The sequence below is a fragment of the Camelus dromedarius genome, chromosome 1 (assembly GCF_036321535.1).
Source record: "Camelus dromedarius isolate mCamDro1 chromosome 1, mCamDro1.pat, whole genome shotgun sequence".
Lineage (NCBI taxonomy): Eukaryota > Metazoa > Chordata > Mammalia > Artiodactyla > Camelidae > Camelus > Camelus dromedarius.
In genome coordinates, this window is record NC_087436.1 from 95938396 (window position 1) to 95955883 (window position 17488).

Below are 17488 nucleotides of genomic sequence, written 5' to 3' on the forward strand. Positions count from 1 at the left end.
TACTATTCAAAGGAAAATAACTTGAGTCCTTAAATTTGAAGCTTGGAGCAAAAAATGAAGGGGGAGGTAGAATTTACCAAGATTTCCAGACTGGCAGGTCTGTACCACAGAGGGCTTAGAAGAGTCTTTTCAAGCAGTAGACAGCTTTGTCGTTTAGTGATTCTTTCTGCGGACCTGAGCTAGGCACTGAGGTGATGGAAAGAAATATGAGGCGTCCTCCCTGTCCTCAGGACCCTTACGCTTTTCTAATTCAGGGTCAACAAACTTTTCTTAAAGGCCCATTTAGCAAATATTTTAGCCTTTGCAGGCCATTTGAACTCTGTCCCAAATTCTGTCTTTGTCATTGTTAGGCAAAAGTAGCCACAACAACAGGGAAGCAATGAGGATGGCTGTGTCCTAGTGAGTCTGGACACTGCCACTGGAATGTCATGAATTTTTGCATATCCAGAAATATGATTCTTAAAAAGATTTTTTTCAATCATTGAAAAATGTAAGAACTACTATATCAAACTAATAAGTTCCTGCACAGCAAAAGAAATTGTCAACAAAATGAAAAGGCAACCTATGGAATGAAGGAAAACATTTGCAAACCATATATCAGATCAGAGGTTAATACGTGCTTCGTTAATTAACATAGTAAATAACAAATCTGGCCACAGGTCTAATTACTCCATGGTTTTGTAGTGATGATTATACATGATAATCTAGGGTACCTGTGGCAACAGAAATGTGACATGAAAATAGGTGATTTCTATTGATGACAAAGTCACGGGGACTGGTGATAAAAAATCAAGTGCTTTGTTGCCTGCATTCATCATCAAAGGAAAGTCTAAATTCTGGTTAGAACTACTAGAAGTAACTTTAAATTAAAAATTTTCCATCCAAGTTCGCTGACTCTGCATTCTATGTACAGAATCATTGGAGTAACTTTGACCTCAGGTTAAGAGCTCCTGGGAAGTCAAGGGGAATGTGGTCTGGAGAAATGGGGCATTTAGAATGCCCTCGTCTTTGGGAGCACAATTTTAACAGAGAGGAGAAGACAGGCTAAATTGAAGGGCATTGACCTGGCAGTGTTGGTTCATAAAATGGCCCCAAACACAAGGGCAAAGAGAAACCAAAGAAAGGGGCAGGCCACTCCCATAGGTGGGGTTTTAATAAGCAAGGGAACTTACACAGGGTCTGGTCCCGGGCAACCACAAGACCAGCAGGTCTCTGTACCTGCCCATCAGAATCTTAAAAGTTAACGTAGAGGCCTCACCTGGCGTCAGCTGGTCTCTACAACACGTTACTATCTCAAGGCTGTGTCCTTGTGGAAGCTTGTTCAGGGAAGGCAGGCAGAATGCACATTCCATGGACAGAGCAAGGGGTGGGTCAACTGGAGGTCACGACCTTTGACGACCTTCACCACCAAGCAAGGAGGGAAGAAGTTCTAAGTGGCCTGTGCAACTTTGTCCACATCCATGCGGCCTCTTGCACCAGTTCTTTAAGCGACAAGAAGGCAGGATGGGTGTGACTTGGGCTCCTTGGTGGAGCTCTTACCACACAGCAGATGCTGCAGTGTGGGAACCCTGCAAAGCAAGGGTTTCGATGCCATGTTGTCTGTTAACTGGACTTTTCATGTATTTATTTATTAAAACATTGATTTGGAAAAGCAGTTTGAAACAGATTTACTCTCCCCTAAGAAGACCCCCCCCCCCGGATGGTGAGAAACACTTGCTATTCCTTTCATTTCAACTTTACTGGTGGGCACAAAAATGATTATTTTCATTGAATTTTTATATTTTTATATTCTTCTAATTATCTATAATAAATGTGCATTATTTTATTATGGACAAAGCCTTTATATTAAAAATAAAGTTTATTTCTGCTCTTTATTTTGGGGTCTCTCATCTGTATTAAAATACATATACAGGACAGAGTCAGCCTTATTCCTCAATATTGAATCAGAACTTGAGGAAAGAAAGGCAGGAGGGAAGAAAAGAAAGAAGGAAGGAGGGAGACAGGGAGGAAGGGACGGAAAGGTTAAAAGATTATTCCGTTTCCTTACAATTCCAAGTCACTCAACCTTATCTAGGCTCTGCTACCGCTTGGTAATTCTTTCACTCATCTCTTATCTATTCTTTATCCTGCAAACACAGGATGAGTGAGCCTCAACCAAGCCCAGTTAAGCCTGCCCCAAAGCAGAACTGTGTATCTCAGCCCAGGCCACATTGCCAATCCACAGCATATGCTAATTAATTGGTTATTGCCTTAAGCTACTCATTTTGGGGGTGGGTTCTTACGCAGGAAAAGCTAACTAATACAGGTGGGTAATGTATTTTCCAAATCTGTATTTCCTGGCAATTTTCCCAAATTCCAAGTTCTCCAAGATGCACACAGTGTATTACGATAACATCTACAGCTCTTCTTAGCACCCAGAAAGATTCTTTTGAGTTGTGAGTATTTTCTTGGTGTCATGTTATCTGTCCTGGGCTTCAGAATTCCATTTACATTTGGCATGCAACACGATCACCCCTGTACCTCAACATCAGCTACCAATCATCACAGCTCAGTTCTTCCTATAACCAGTGACAAGACCCCACAAATCTGTGTTAAATTTCCCTTTAATGCTCCATAACCATAGAAGCCCCTTTAGGTTTGGATGCTGCTTTGGAGAAAGACCCCATTCCTGTCTCACTGACCACCCTCAGGGTCCATGGATACTTCCCAGATTTGTAAATTTGGGCAAATTACTTAATTGACTTCTGTTGGTTCTCAATGTCACCACTCATAAGGTGAGGATAAAAATGGTAGTCCTTACCTTACGATGTTGTCCGTAGGACTAGTGAGCTAATAAAGGCAAAATACTTAAAACAGAATCTGGCACGTAGTAGAGCAGGCCATTATTGTTATATTTCAGAGTTGCAGTGTCTCCTTTTCCTTCTTCTCTGGGTCTTACCAGCTTTCTTTCCTCTTCTATCTATAGGGAGAACAGGATGCTACCCTAATAGGCTATTTCAAATAACCCCAATCTCTTTGGAAACTGTGACTTCAGGAATTCAGCATTTATGCCGCTTCATAAGCAGTTATCATGATTGCTGTAAAGAAAAAGTCGGAAACATTTTTCTCTTTTAAATGGTCAAGGTTTTTCCAGCAAGGACAGGAAAACTTCTCCAAAGCCAGGAACATTTTTCAAGCTGAAATTTAACAACTTAGAAGTCTTTCAAAACTCCTTCAAGTCCTGTTTCCCTAAAATGAGATTTTGCTGGGAACCAGCAGGGTGTGCAGGAAAGCATGGTCAGGGATGGGCCAGTTCTGGAAGCCTGTGGACTGCACAGGTGTGGAGAAGGCTCACAATTCAAGTGGACCTTAGTGCTAGACAAAATAGAGCAAAAAGTTTTTAAATACAGAGTTGCACTCCAAAGAAGGAAAAGAGAATTTCCTAAGTATTAAAAGAATTTTCCTTGGTGAACTGGGAAGAGCAGAAAGCAGCCCCTGAAGTCCCCAGGGGTTTAATCTCTCTCTTCTCTCTCTCTCTCACACACACACACAGACACACACACAGACACACACACCCACAGACACACACACCTACACACACCCACACCCACACAAGGGCACCTGGAAATGTGGACCTGGGCTGATAGGAGGCAGGAAGTTGGAACTGACTCGGTTGTCTTTTTTTTAAATTTTTTCTCCCTTTAAAGCTCTATTGCATTCTTTTTTCAAGTCTCTTGTTTTTATTCATGGTCCTATCTTATCCCTTCGAGTCCAAGACACATGAAAAGGACTGTATCTCTGTGAGAGGGGAAGTAGAAAAAAAGTTACTCCTTGGTCCAGAATTAAGGAAGCTTGTAGTTTGACACTGAGTAGGGATGGGGTTGGGGGGTGGGCTGGGGGTCAGAGGTTACAAATATCTTCTCCCAGACTGGGTTGTCTTTTCATTGTTTACACTGGCTTTCGTTATACAAATGTAGTATTCTTTTTTTTTAATTAAATTTTTTTTTTTAATTTTGAGGGTAATTAGGTTTCCATATTTATTTATTTTTAGAAGAGATACTGGGGACTGAATCTAGGACCCTGTATATGCTAGGCATGAGCTCTACCACTCGAGCTATACCCTCCCCCCTGAATGTGGTAGTCTTTTGCCTTATGGTTTGGGCTTTTTGTATCTCCTAAAGAACCCCTTCTCTACCATGATATCATAGAGACAATTTCCTACAATTAACTTCTAGAATTTTTTAAAGTGTTGTTCATATTTAGATCCTGAATCCAACTGCGATTTACTTTTCCACATAGTTTTGAATATGGTTTGAGGTAGGGATCTAATTTTAGGTTTTCCATCTGGATAGCCAATTGTTCCAGAATTTTCTACTCAGGAGTGCTTTCCTTACAGACTTATGGTGCCACATTGGTCATATACCAATTTCTTCTATATACATGTGCTTATTTATTATTTCCTTCCATTAGTTTATTTGTCCATCTCTTTGTCAAATTTATTTACCGTATCTTTATAAAATCCTAGTATTTGGCAGCACAATTCCCCTCTTCCTATTGTTATGAACTGTGAAGAGTCTGAGACTTGATCTGTTTGCAAGCTAAGTTAGCCTGTCACTGACTCACGAATACAAGTAGGAGACATTTGAGGCTGGTGAGTCAGAAGCAGAGGACTTCATTGCTCACGGCACAGCAGGCAGCATAAACTTCATGTTCACCTCAGTAACTCTTGCCCTCAAGTCCCAAGTGTGATGCGGAAGAGCTGAGATGAATTCTGCACATGTCACTGTGAGGAACCCATGCCTGGGAAACCCCAAACTTTAAAGGGGGATGCTAGCAAACTTGCCTGTCCTTTTCCTCAGACGGAGATGCTTCTTAAATATCCTGGACATCAAACAAATCTTACCCATGCCCTGGAAAGGAACACCATCTCTATCTTCCAAAGCTATTTGCTATACAAACATCTTTGAAAAGATAGTCAGGAAAAAAATCTGTCAGAGCATCTGCTGAGGAGATGTGCAGGAATGCGAGACCAACAGAGCATTCTCTCCCAACATTATTTCTCCTTCAGTATTATTTTGTTTATTGTTACCCTTTACTCTTTCATATCAATTTTAAGATCAACTGGTTAGTTGTTTGGGTAGCACTATGTCACTAGATATAAATTTATAAAAATCTTTTTGAAATGTATTATTTACACATAAATAGTATCTTATGATTAATTAATAACTGGAATTATAGACATGCAAGGCAATTAACCATTAAAAGAAAGATCACAAAACAGAAAAAAAAATAGGTAAAAGCAAACCCAACAGAAACAAAACAGTGAAACTCCTGGGACCTTGCAGAAATAAGTATAAAATCGCTTTGTCATAACATTTTTATAACGTAGGGCACAAGGGACTCCCACAAATGAAAAGAAATAAAAACAGAAGGAAAAAAAAAGCCCACTGCTGAAAAGAAAAACAAGCAAATTCACCAACATGAGAAAACAATCCACTGTGTTGGCCAGTCAACCCACGCGACAAACTGGAAAATGGCATCTCAAGCACTTTACAGAACAAGCTGAGAGACTAAAGCCAGCATAGTAACAGTTATTCATAAACAAAAACCAAAAATGGGAACCAAGAAGATGGAATGGGACACTAATAGTAAAGAAAAGGTAGATTTGAAAAGACATCAAATAGAACTTCTAGAAGTTTTTAAAAAAGAAACAACACTGAAATTTGAAATTCCAAAGAAGGCTTGAATAGCAAATTAGAAAAAGCTAACTAGAGATTAGTGAATGGGAAGATAGTTCCAGTTCCCGCTGAGAAGGCAAGGCAGAGATAAAGAAATGGGAAACAGTGACTATAGAAACCTCATATCATACTGAAATGGCAAAACACCAAAGAGCAAAAAAAAAAAAGTCTTGAAAGTGATCAAATATTGAGCAAAAAATACAATCGCACTTATATGAAGTTCAAGAGCAGGAGACACGAATCCATGGTGCCAGCTGTTAAATAGTGGTTCTCTCTGGGGGTTGAAGGGAAAAGGGTCCCAATCGAAAAGGGCATGAGGGTACCTTTGAGATACTGAACACAGTTTATATCCTTATGTTTTGATCGAAGTATAAAATCTGAAAAGTCACTGAGCTGCACATTTAAGATTTTGTGCAATTTATTTACAAGTATTTTACTCGAGAATAAAAACACGATTTAAAAAAGCAATCAGAAATTAAAAAAAAAAAACAAAAACTGTCTTCAAAGAGATGACAGCTAAATAACAGCGTACTTGTGGTCCTAAGCTAAAAAGGTCAGAATATAATTCAACTGTGACTTCAAAGTGCTAGGAAAAATAAACATCAACTTAGAGCTACCTGGCAGAACTATTACCGATGAGTGAGGGCGACTAATGAGATTTTCAGGCCAAGACTAAAAACAGCCTCTAAAATATGTGCTTCGGCAAGAAGGGTTAGGACAGATGAATCAAAGTAGCAAAGAGTTGGTGAACCTACATTGGCATTAACTTTCACAAATCACAATTTTGATGAGGTGATGAATCTTCACTAAACTTATTGTGGTAATCACTTCAGTATGAATGTAAATCAAATCATTATGCATGTAAATCAAATCATTATGCTATACACCTTAAACCTATACAGTCCTGTACATCAATCACATCTCAGTAAAACAGGAAAAATTTAAAAAACTAACTAATTCTTAAGGGTTTTAAAACTTAGGTGGATTATCTCACAGATACACTCTCATGTGAAATGATCCGTGCCCAGGTTATTCACTGCTGCGTTGTTTAAAAGAGCACAAATTAGCAACAACATCAATATTCATCAGTAGGGGAAATGATTACCTAGATTGCATTACATCCATACATTGGAATATTATTTGGCCATCAAAATATATTTCCAAGTGTGATATAGAATAGACTTATTTCTACATGAGTCAGATTTTTCTTTATTAACAACTGCAAATGTCAGTGGGTTATAACAATGAATGTGGATTTCTCAAAAGCTCCATCTACAGAGAAAGCAGTGAATAATTGTAAACATTAAAACACTTTTTCACAACTGGTAAGTGAAAAAAGCAGAGTGTAGAACAGTGTGTACAGCATCCTACCATTTGGATAAAATAAATCAAAATAAAAGACTCTATTACGTCATTGTTTTATATACAAGATCTTTGGAAGAATACAACTGAAACTGGCAAAGATGATTGCCTTCATGCATAGGACCCGAGTGGCTGTGAATAATGGTAGACTAGAGATAATTCACTGTCTATATACCTTTTGCACATTTTGAATTTTCTTCCACTTGAATGTACTATCTAAGCAAAAATTAAATTTTCAGTATAAATAATACTGGGTAGAGGTTAGAGATACTAACTTTAGACGTGATTAAGAAAATATGTTAAGATTCTAAGAGTAACTACAAAAAAAAAATAGAAACTGAATGTACAACTAAAATGCCACAGGAAACAAAGAGGGGTAAAAAAATTATCTTGAACACTTTAAACATATTTAAGAGCCATTTGTGTTTCCTTTTCTGGGGACTATCTTTCTTTATCATTTGCCCTGTTTTCTATTGGGTTGTTGATCTTTTTTGTCATTAATATCTAGGGGCTGTTTGTACATTAGGAAGTGAAGCCCTTCGTGATAAAAGTTGCAAACATTTTTGCCCAGTTTATCATTGGGCAAAAGATTTTATTTTATGTAGGCAAATTTTTCAATTCTTTCTTTATAACTTGAGTCATGGTTAGAAAGATTACACTCCAAGATTACAAAATAATTAATCCATATTTTCTTCAATAATTCCCATAGGTCCTGTGTGAGTCTCATTTCCCCAAACTTTTATCTCCTTATAGGTAGGAACAATAATGCGTCCACATGCAGGTCATCCACGGGGCATAGTCCCCCATGTGTATTTTCTCCAACAGGTGATACTTTTCTGCTGACAATGTTAGATTTCTCTCTGATCATCAATTAGTGTCCTCTATGATCTAAGACAATCGAAACACCACTAGCAAGTATTCTGCAACAAATGAATGGATTTCATCCCCATTACAAATAAGGGAATTGAGGTTTAGAGATGCTAAGAAATTTGCCCAACATCACATAGTTAGAAAGTAAGGGAGTTGGAACTGAAAGTCAGGTGGTCTGGCTTTAGAGCCCATAACCGGAACCCAGTGAATTGTAGCTGGCACATCCTAGAAATGATACCGTTGTTTTTGTTTTTGTTTTTTTTTTTTTTTCCTTTTAAAAATTACTGTCACCATCTGGGAAATGAGGGCAGCAAAAAGATACTGATTTTTTAAAAACAGAGCTGCAAACACTGAATGGGCAATTATGAAACATGGTTTATTAATCTAATGTGTTCATTTCCAAAGACAGTAATACTTAACACATTGCAGTTTATGAGGTGTTCTTACCAACGTCATCTCTTGCCATTCTTTCAACAAGGATGTACGTTAGCTGTTAAAGTAGTGTTTGTCCTATACTAGAATGAGAGGGAAAATTATACACACACACAATATTATTCATTGCTATGTTATGTTAGCAAAAAATTGGAAACCTCTTAAAGGTCCTTCCTCTAACTAGGGGGTAAAAGGCAGATGTAGAACAGAATTGTCTAGTATGCAACCATTTGTTTGCAAATGCAGGCTATTTCAACTTCTTCATCTTTTTGATTTTTCTAAATTCAGAAAATGGCCTAGGTAAGATTCTCCCAAATAAAGCAGATACTTTGGCCACGAACTTGGGGTCTGTTTTCTCCACAAGTTCAGTCCATTCAACTGTAACTGCATTTTTCTATTCATTTAAGTTTCCACTCATCAGTCAAGTCAGCCTTTGACTTGTGTTGCTAACTGGTGATTCTCAAAGAAGCAGAACTCTCTCATCTTTTTTCTGTTACTGAAGATCGAGATGATATTGATGGCAGAGAGTAAATGATAAGCACCCTCGACCAAACTCTAGGTGACTTCCCAGACTTCTTTTAGAATCTTTTTCTTTATCTCATTTTGTGAAATTGGTTTTTGTTGCTTGCCACAGAAATCTGTACTCCAGAACAAATTTCATGGCATCATGTAATTTAACAGTTTTCTGTCCAGCATCCTTCTCACAGAAGTTGCTAAATGCATACTCTCTGAAGAGACATAGGATGTAGATCTCAAATGAGACCATCCTTCTCAAAGAGCCACACGAACTCAACCTCATTTAAATCTCTTGAGATCTTAACAAAGATTTTTGTTCCCATTCGGGGTTGCATACCAGAGCACATGCAGTCTGAAGGGAGATGGTCCTCTTTCCGCTGCCTTGTGCTTACATCCACCATGCAGTTGGTCCACTCAAGCAAAGCCTGCATCAGCTCTCTGTGGATTCTTGCACCTGGCTCACATTTCTCCGATTGTTGGTCTTCATAACTTGACACAAAAATGTAATTTTGTTCCAGAACCAGCAAATATTCAATTAAAAGGAATCACCAAGAACCTAGTGCATCAAATCCCTTTCTTTGAACTCACCCTGAGCCCAAGAGAGCTCTGTAAGAGCATTGGGTAAGCTGTCATCAAGGTTACTGTGAGCTATGAGTGAGTTCTGACTGAAATAGCTCATCAGCTCCTACCGCCCCCTCCTGTGGGAGGTCTGCCTCCAGCTGTCTTGCAGGATTGTGTAAGGACACTGGATACATTGATTCATCCCTCTTTTTTGGGGGCGGGTGTTACTTATTTTTCTAGCGGAGGTGCTGGGGATTGAACCCAGGACCTTGTGCATGATAGGCACGCACTCTACCACTAAGCTATACCCTCCCCCTGATTCATCCCTCTTTTTAATGAAGCCCTATTGCCATTTACCTGATTCCCCTTTTATTATACAGCACAGAGCAGGAGTGGGCAAACTGACAGATGGTAACTAGTCCATGGGACTTGGAAAACAACTAGACATGGTGGGAGTGCCGTCACTCCCCAACTCCTATCAAAAGAATTCAAACCTGTATCAGATCACACTTCTCCATCTTCCATACCGCTTTACAGGACATGTAAGGCATAGGGAAATATGTGAAACACACCATGAGGAGGCAGCCAGCAAAATTCAAAATGTGGGAAACCCTACAGGACAAACCATTTGGTTGTTTGGAATACATTTAAGAAGGAAAAGAAAAAAATACGAATTTATAGATTAAGAGAGATTTTAAGAGACCTATCAACCAAGAGCAGTAACTGGATACTATTTGACCCCTGATTCAAGCAGAGTAAACAACACATATGAGACAAATGGAGAGATTGGCACACTGACTGGATAACCGATGACATGCTTCAGAATTGCCCTGTAGATGGACGGAGACCAAGGGAGATTTAGATGTAACAGGATTAGCCGTGAATGGAGTATTTGCTATAGCTGAGTGACGGGTACTTGGGGGCCATTGTACTAGGCTTTGTATGTTTGAAATTCTCCCTAAGTTTAAAAAGGAAAAGGTGCAAGTCAAATAGTAAAGTCATTGGAGGTTCTGTGTAGGTGTTTTGGAGTGGTGTCCAGAGAAGACTGGAGGGGAACTAACTGAATAGGAAAAAGTGATTTCGGGCTGGGCTACACTCAACGTGATTTGAGGATATCTGAGAAGGACAGTCCTAGGAGGCAGGTGTTAATACAGAGTTGGAACTCGGGAGGGAAGTCTAGTCCTACACTAGGGCCATTACAGCCTCGAGCATAAAGACGCTTTCAGAGGGCAGAGGGTCGATGATTCCACCTCAGGGAATGAACTGACAGTGTTCAGAAGGGAAAAATAACAAGGAAGCCTGCTGAATCAGCAAAGGAGGTAATTTCCTCAAGCCTCCACCGAAAGTTTACTTATGTTTTAGGAACACTTATTAGATCTGGAGCTACACCTCACTCTTGCCACCTAGAAATTAAAAAAAAATAGTTAAGGTGAAATAGTTTAGAACAATGCACTTTAAGGATGCAACCAGGCCTTGTCATCTCTGTAAACTGGCACCCTAGCTTCCCTTTGGAAGTTGCACGATGCTATTTTGAAATAGTTTCAAATGTTTAATCTGACCTGGAGCTGGCTCTTGGGTCTTGTGTCCCCAAGTCAATTCTGAACCAAGTTTGCACCAAACACCAACGTGGCTTTCACTGGATGTGAACAGGAAGTGGCTAGCTGTTTCGCAAACTTTCACTTCAGGGACCTACGCAAGGAAGCCAGGTCACCAGAAACCAGTTCCCCCAACACTGCTCTCCACCCTGGTCATTACGCGCTCACGTCAGGGGCCACCTCACCTCTCCAGACAGCTGTTTCTCTTCCAGTGAATCTGAGCAGTTACTGCCCTTGATTACATGGACAAGTTTTCAGAAGTGATGTTATTTTAAACTTCCTGTCTGTGATGTCTTGCTTTCCATAGTTGAGTTACTCTCCGTAAGTATGCTTGTAGCAAGGATGGAACAAGGGATGATGTAGGAAAATGGCATGCAAATAGCCTCCCAGAGTCAAATGGTTTTGAACAAAAAGGTTAGGAATTTGAATATGATGTTCTTGAAAAAGTCAAGTCCAAGAGGAGACATCACAGTACTGCTTGCCCATAGTTCAAATACTTGCTGACTGCAATGCAGCAATCTTCTGTGTCCATGTGGATTTCCTCTGCCAGATTAAGTTGTGAGATCACAAATGCATGTTCATTACCAGTACCAGAAAAGTGCCTGGCTCACAGCACAATTCAAGCATGAGTCAGTCAGTGAACACACGAGCGAACGCACAAATAGCTCTGAGGAGGCAGTCTTCTAGGAAGTAGAAACTGTAAATACGATTTAGATGCCATTCTTTCAAAATCCCTTCAAAGTAGGATAGACACATTTGTTTCGTCACTTAAAGCATTTATTTTAAAAACCATGTTTCCAATGTTACTAAATAACAATACCTTCCCTTAATAGCATGATGATTGACTTAAATTGATGAGATAAAATGAGAGGTACTGTCAATGTTTCTTGAAGGAAAGAGCAGCTGTTATTTCATAGGGACACCATGAATAAAAAAACCATACAGGATGGCCTGCATTTATTTCCTCCTGCAAGTCAGTCTCTCAGAATGAACTTGTGATGTGTTCTTTCTAGGCACCAAGAGACAACGGGCTGCCACCTCTACATTCAAATCAGACAGTCTTTCCCAAAAAGGTTTAGCGATGAGAAGGCAGAGAGCGCTGTCAGGCCCCCACAGAACATTCCCCTGGCATCTGCATGTCACGTGGCTCCGCCTTCCTCAGCCCCCATTTCAGCACCTCCTCCCTTTGCGCTGCAAGGCAAGGTGGGCTATGAACTCAAGGCTGCCTGTCTCTTTGGTACAAAGCGTTTTTCTCCCATCTCAGATGTTAGGTCTTATAAGAGGGCTAGTTAAGCATTACACCAAAGAGAACTGCCAATAATTTATTATTGCTGACGGTTCCGTTAATGGGTTTTTATATAATTTAAAGACCCGCAGCATGAAATGGCCTCAGAGACCATTTAGTAAAATCTCTTCATTCTTGGCCTCAGAGACCATTTAGTAAAATCTCTTCATTCTAACGACAAAATTATCCTTCATTCTAATGACAAAATTATCACGCAAAGCCTATAGTTTACATTACGGTTCACTCTTGCTGTTGTACATTTTGTGGATTAGGACAAATGTATAATGACATGGATTCATTATTACAGTATCATACATAAAAGTTTTTTTACTGACATAAAAATCCTCTGTGCTCTGCCTGTTCATCCCTCCCTCCCCCTTAAGCCCTGGCAATCACTGATCCTTTTTCTTGTCTCCAGAGTTTAGAGGATAACAACGTGTTAATTTAGGTTCATCAGTAGTAACAAATGCACCACTCTAGTCGGGGGGTGTTGATAAGGGGGGAGGCTGTGCCTGTGCGGGGGAAGGGAGGATATGGGAAATCTCTGTATCTTCCTCTCAATTTTTCTGTGAACCTAGAACTACCTTACAAAATTAACAAAGTCTTTAAAAAATAACAAAATTGAGACTGAGAGGTTAGGTGACCTGACCATGGTCACAGAGCTGGTTCAGAATGGACCAAGATTAGATAGAATGCTGGGGCCTTCTCTTGCAAGTTTTACACACCACATGTTGCTACCCTGCTTCCCATAATAACAAGAAAAAGTTGAAGAAATAGTGAGAAATACAGGAGGCTCTCCTCTAGGTCCAACTGAATGGCTCATGTGAGTGGCAGAGAAGTGGCGGAGGCCCTGAAGTTTACATCTGGGTTCCGTTTTTACCATCTCTCCTCCTCCCTCTCCCACCACACGTGCCAGCACCTCTAGGCTTTTGCTAATGCTGTGCTCTGTGCCCACAAGACATTCCCCTCCATCTCCAGGTGCTGGTTACTCCTCTGGGCAGAATGAATCCCTCTCTCACAATTCTCAAGCCTGAGTCCTTTGCAAATGACTCTGTTACAGAATCTGTACTCTAGTTACTCACTAGCCCCCCAGTTAGACCCTGAGCTCCATCAAGCAGGACTGGGTCTTAATCACCTTCACATTTCCAGAAACAAACTCTGTCATGGGGTAGTTTTTGTGCTAAAAAAAAATGTCTGGAGAAAGGCCAAAGATCTAACATTTCTTTTTTCCAGAGTACAGTTTAAGACTAGAAGACATTATCAAACAAAAATAAATATGGCTTCTACAACGAAGCAGCCGACTGACTATACTGAATGTTGTAGATGTAAGAGTTCTGGGAGGGCGCACACGGTGTGTCAGTGGGGTATACAAATATTCTTTCCTTTACATTAGAAACATAATTGTCAATAGTACTGTAATTTTTCCTCGTTCTGAAACTGTTAATAACCATTTAAGTTAATAATAATGGGCAATCATTTCCTTGAAAAATAAAAAAAAATCACATACAATATAAAAAGTATATAAAGAACACTTTGGTCCTAGGTCATGGGTACTCAGTGGGCATCATTCTGGAAGGTTATAAGGCCATCAGTTAGGAGGGTAGAAGGCACGGATTAAATAATGAACCTGGAAAAGTCTGGTTTTACAGTGTGATAACATAAGACAAAAAGGCAAAAAGAAAAATCAAGGTCAGGTAGTTACTGCAGTTACTTCTTGCTGCCTTTGGACTAAGAATTACATTAAGTTGTGCTAACGCAAAAAACCGCAATAATCTACTCTGCAAGTTTCACATAACCAACTGTTTGATTCAAGATTTAAAGAGATAAAAGGAATGTTAACATACTGAACATAGATTGTTAAGCTATTTTTCCCTAGCACATACATGATGTACAATGGTGCATTATTAGAACTAAAAAGTTTTAAATCAAAAAACCTTATCTTTTTAAAGTATCTTCTGCTCCACTTTAAAGGTTCCTGTAAATTGTATTTTCCCTAAACACAACATTTGATCTGTTCATTCACTAATTTTATAAGCAAATGATCAAAATGTAAATATACATATATGTAAAAGTGGCTACCCTAGATAAGACAGCCCAGAATTTAGTAACTGTATAGGCTTTCTGGCTATTTCAATTATACATAAAATGGATTTTAGAAAAGAAACATATTTGGTATTTATTCTAATGAAAGTATATTAATTATGATATATTTTTGAAAGTTATTTTTAAAATCTTCATTTTTAAAATTCAGATGCTGCTCAGGCTCAGCCTTTTAGTAGGAATGTTGGCTTATTAGATTTGGTCATCTTTCTTTATTTGCCTTAAAGTTCCAACATAAAACAAGGAGGAATGTAGTTCTATTACAAAAATATAAATACTTGTAGCAATAGCTTAAATTATTTGGCCCTCGAAAATACTGCTTAAGAAATCAAGCTCAGCTTCATTGTAGGTAAACACAATCATGTCCAAGGCTGGGATATTTCACTCTCCTTTTGGCTGCAGGTTATACTTTTGTGGCTGGAAAAAATGTTCTTCAATAGCACTGACTAGTTCATTTAGTTCTCTCTTCAGCTGCTCAGGATCACTGCAAAATAAGGCGGAAGAAATTCCAGATCAGTGGATTATTCCAAAGCTTAAAGACTCCCCACACAGACCAAGTAGCATTGATATTTAACCATGAGTGGAGGGCTAAATCAGACAAAACTCCAACTACTTAAGCATGGGAATGTATCTGGTGACGCGGACAAAAAGCCCCATGAAACAATATTATTCTCCCCAAAGTACTATAAACAAAACCATCCCTTTGCACTTCTCGTAAGAATTTTTAAGAAACACAATTTGTGGCCTGGCATCTGTAAAAGCTCTGCAATGTCTATACCTAACAGAGCTGAGACAATTTTCACGACTCCAGGTGTCATTAAATCCTGCTAAACTTTTACAAATGACATCCCCAGCGTGTCCTCGGTCTCCCAGGATACGGATGTTCCTGATCCTGTTGTTTGTTTTGGTGGTGGTGGGAGTGTCATTAGGCTTATGTATTTATTTATTTTTACTGGAAGTCCTGGGGCTTGAACCCAGGGCCTCGTGCATGCTAAGCATGTACTCTACCACTGAGCTATCCCCTCCCCATTCCTGACCCTGTTTGTCTTCGACTACTGGAACCTAGGCGACAGCTCCTGGTAAGGCCTTCCTAGGACGGAGATGGGGAGCCTCCTAGTGGGCTTGCTGGTCACTCAGCTGGAACTCAGACTCCCTGTTTATCTTTTTTATTCTATCTCAGGAACAAAAATCTATATAACAAAATCTGTATAAACAAAAATCTAGGGGGCTAGACTCCTTTAAGGAAATCAAGTTCTCAAGCATGTGGAAAACATTCATTTATATGCAAACAATTGGAATAAAACAGACTGGTAGTGAGGGAGGTGTCTAATTCATTAGGCTACTAGTGTGATGTGAGTTACTATGATACCTAAAATCAAAAAGCTGAATGAAAATACTAACTCCTTCCATTCAAACTTTCATTACTTCATACTTCACCATCTTTAATATATACAAACTCAATTTTAATGGAAAGGGCAATCCCTGTAAATCATTAAGATCATTTTTGTACTGTAATAGTTAACCAGTACCACTAAAACAATCGTTTTATTATCAACATTAATTCTGGCTTGACTACTTACTGCCTGTGTGCCCTTGGGCAAGTGACTTACCTTCTCAAAGTCCCAGATTCTTCATTTGTAAAACTGAGATAAAGTCTTTATCTTCTCAAGAGAGTTGTTGTATAGGTTGAGATAAATTATATAAAGCAATTAGCACAGAACCTGGCCCAAAAACCTCAATAAATGTAGCTATCATTGTAATTATTTTTTATCCCCATTGGTAACATATAAAGTAATTATGCTTCATAAATATATATGAATCACACAGGTCTTTTCCCCCTTCTCCATAAATATGCTTTGAAGAAAATAACAGTTCTGAGGAAAGCACTTAACTAAAATTACTTTTTTTTTTAAAAACCCAATATACATAACAGTAAAACTCATCAATGAATTTACTTTGTATCTCCTGCTGGTTTTGTTTCTTTATTAGAACCCTGCCTGATATAATTATTACCTAAATCTTATAGTAGAAGAACATCCTTGTTCTTAGGAGATGAGTACTGAAGCCTATGACTTACTTTCAAATGGCTCAGAAAACAAACAAAAAAACAAACCCAAATCTATAATATATATGGTGAGGAGAGCAAATATTGAAAAATGTCAGCAATTGCTGAGACCAGGTTGGGGGAGGCAAACTATGGTGTGTGGCCTGCTTTTGTAAATAAAGTTTTATTGGGACACAGCCACACTCATTCTTTCATGTCTGTGGCTGCTTTCCTGCTACAACAGCAGAGCTGAGTGGTTCCAGCAAGGACCATATGGTCTGCAAACCCTAAAACAGTTACCATCTGACTCTTCACAGAAAAAGTTTCCCTACCCCTAGTCTAAGTGTTGGGTATGTGGGTATTCACCGCATTATTTCTACATTTCTACAGGCCTGACATTTTTCACAATAAAAAGTTGGATGAAACTAAAGACATCAACCCCAGCAAAAAATATTTTTTTAAAACTACTTATATTTGAAAAGGATTTTCCATTCTAAAGGATTAGTAGTGTGGACTTCTATGAATGAATGAAATTCATGATATAAAATATGTTAATAATATTTAAGGTCATTGGAAAATAAGAAAAACCTGAACCATGGCTTTACTGCTGTCACGCGTTAGGTATGCTGATGTCTTGAGCCCTGATGACACATCCGTGGACCGACATAGGGCCTAATGTCCCATTTAATCATTGGGAGCAACATTTCAATGAATATAATAAAAGGACAAATTTTCAAAGTGCTTTCAGCAATTTATAAATTAATATTTGAATCTAAATCCATGTGAAAAATGCAAATACCATAGATCCTTAAAAAGTAAGCTATGTTGTTATTATAAAGGAAAGTTTTCCGAAATATTACATATATTTTCACAGGATAACAAAGAGGAAAAAACAAAGATACAGAGAAAAGAGATCTTTTAAGTTGGACTCATGTCCATTTGTTTTCAAAAGAATGAGGCACAGAGATATGAAAACATAAGTGAGAATGAGAATTACAAAGAAATA

General features: G+C 38.8%; 1 protein-coding gene and 1 non-coding gene across 3 annotated transcripts in view; both read right to left on the reverse strand.

The window, feature by feature from the left end:
• Positions 1–9698: 9698 nt before the first annotated feature.
• TRNAD-AUC (transfer RNA aspartic acid (anticodon AUC)) lies at positions 9699–9771 on the reverse strand. Its single transcript has one exon. It is a non-coding gene; the product is annotated as a tRNA-Asp (tRNA).
• A 2037-nt stretch (positions 9772–11808) lies between these two features.
• Positions 11809–17488, reverse strand: part of PGM2 (phosphoglucomutase 2) — a 34450-nt gene continuing 28770 nt past the window's right edge. Inside the window, exon 13 of one of the 2 annotated variants that reach the window (XR_004131623.2) lies at positions 11809–14922. Coding sequence is in view for 1 of the 2 variants with exons in the window: in XM_031436117.2 (XP_031291977.2) it covers positions 14820–14922 (103 nt within the window). In the remaining variant the exon portion in view is untranslated. The remainder of the gene's footprint in view (positions 14923–17488) is intronic. The other variant, XM_031436117.2, reaches the window with a different exon arrangement.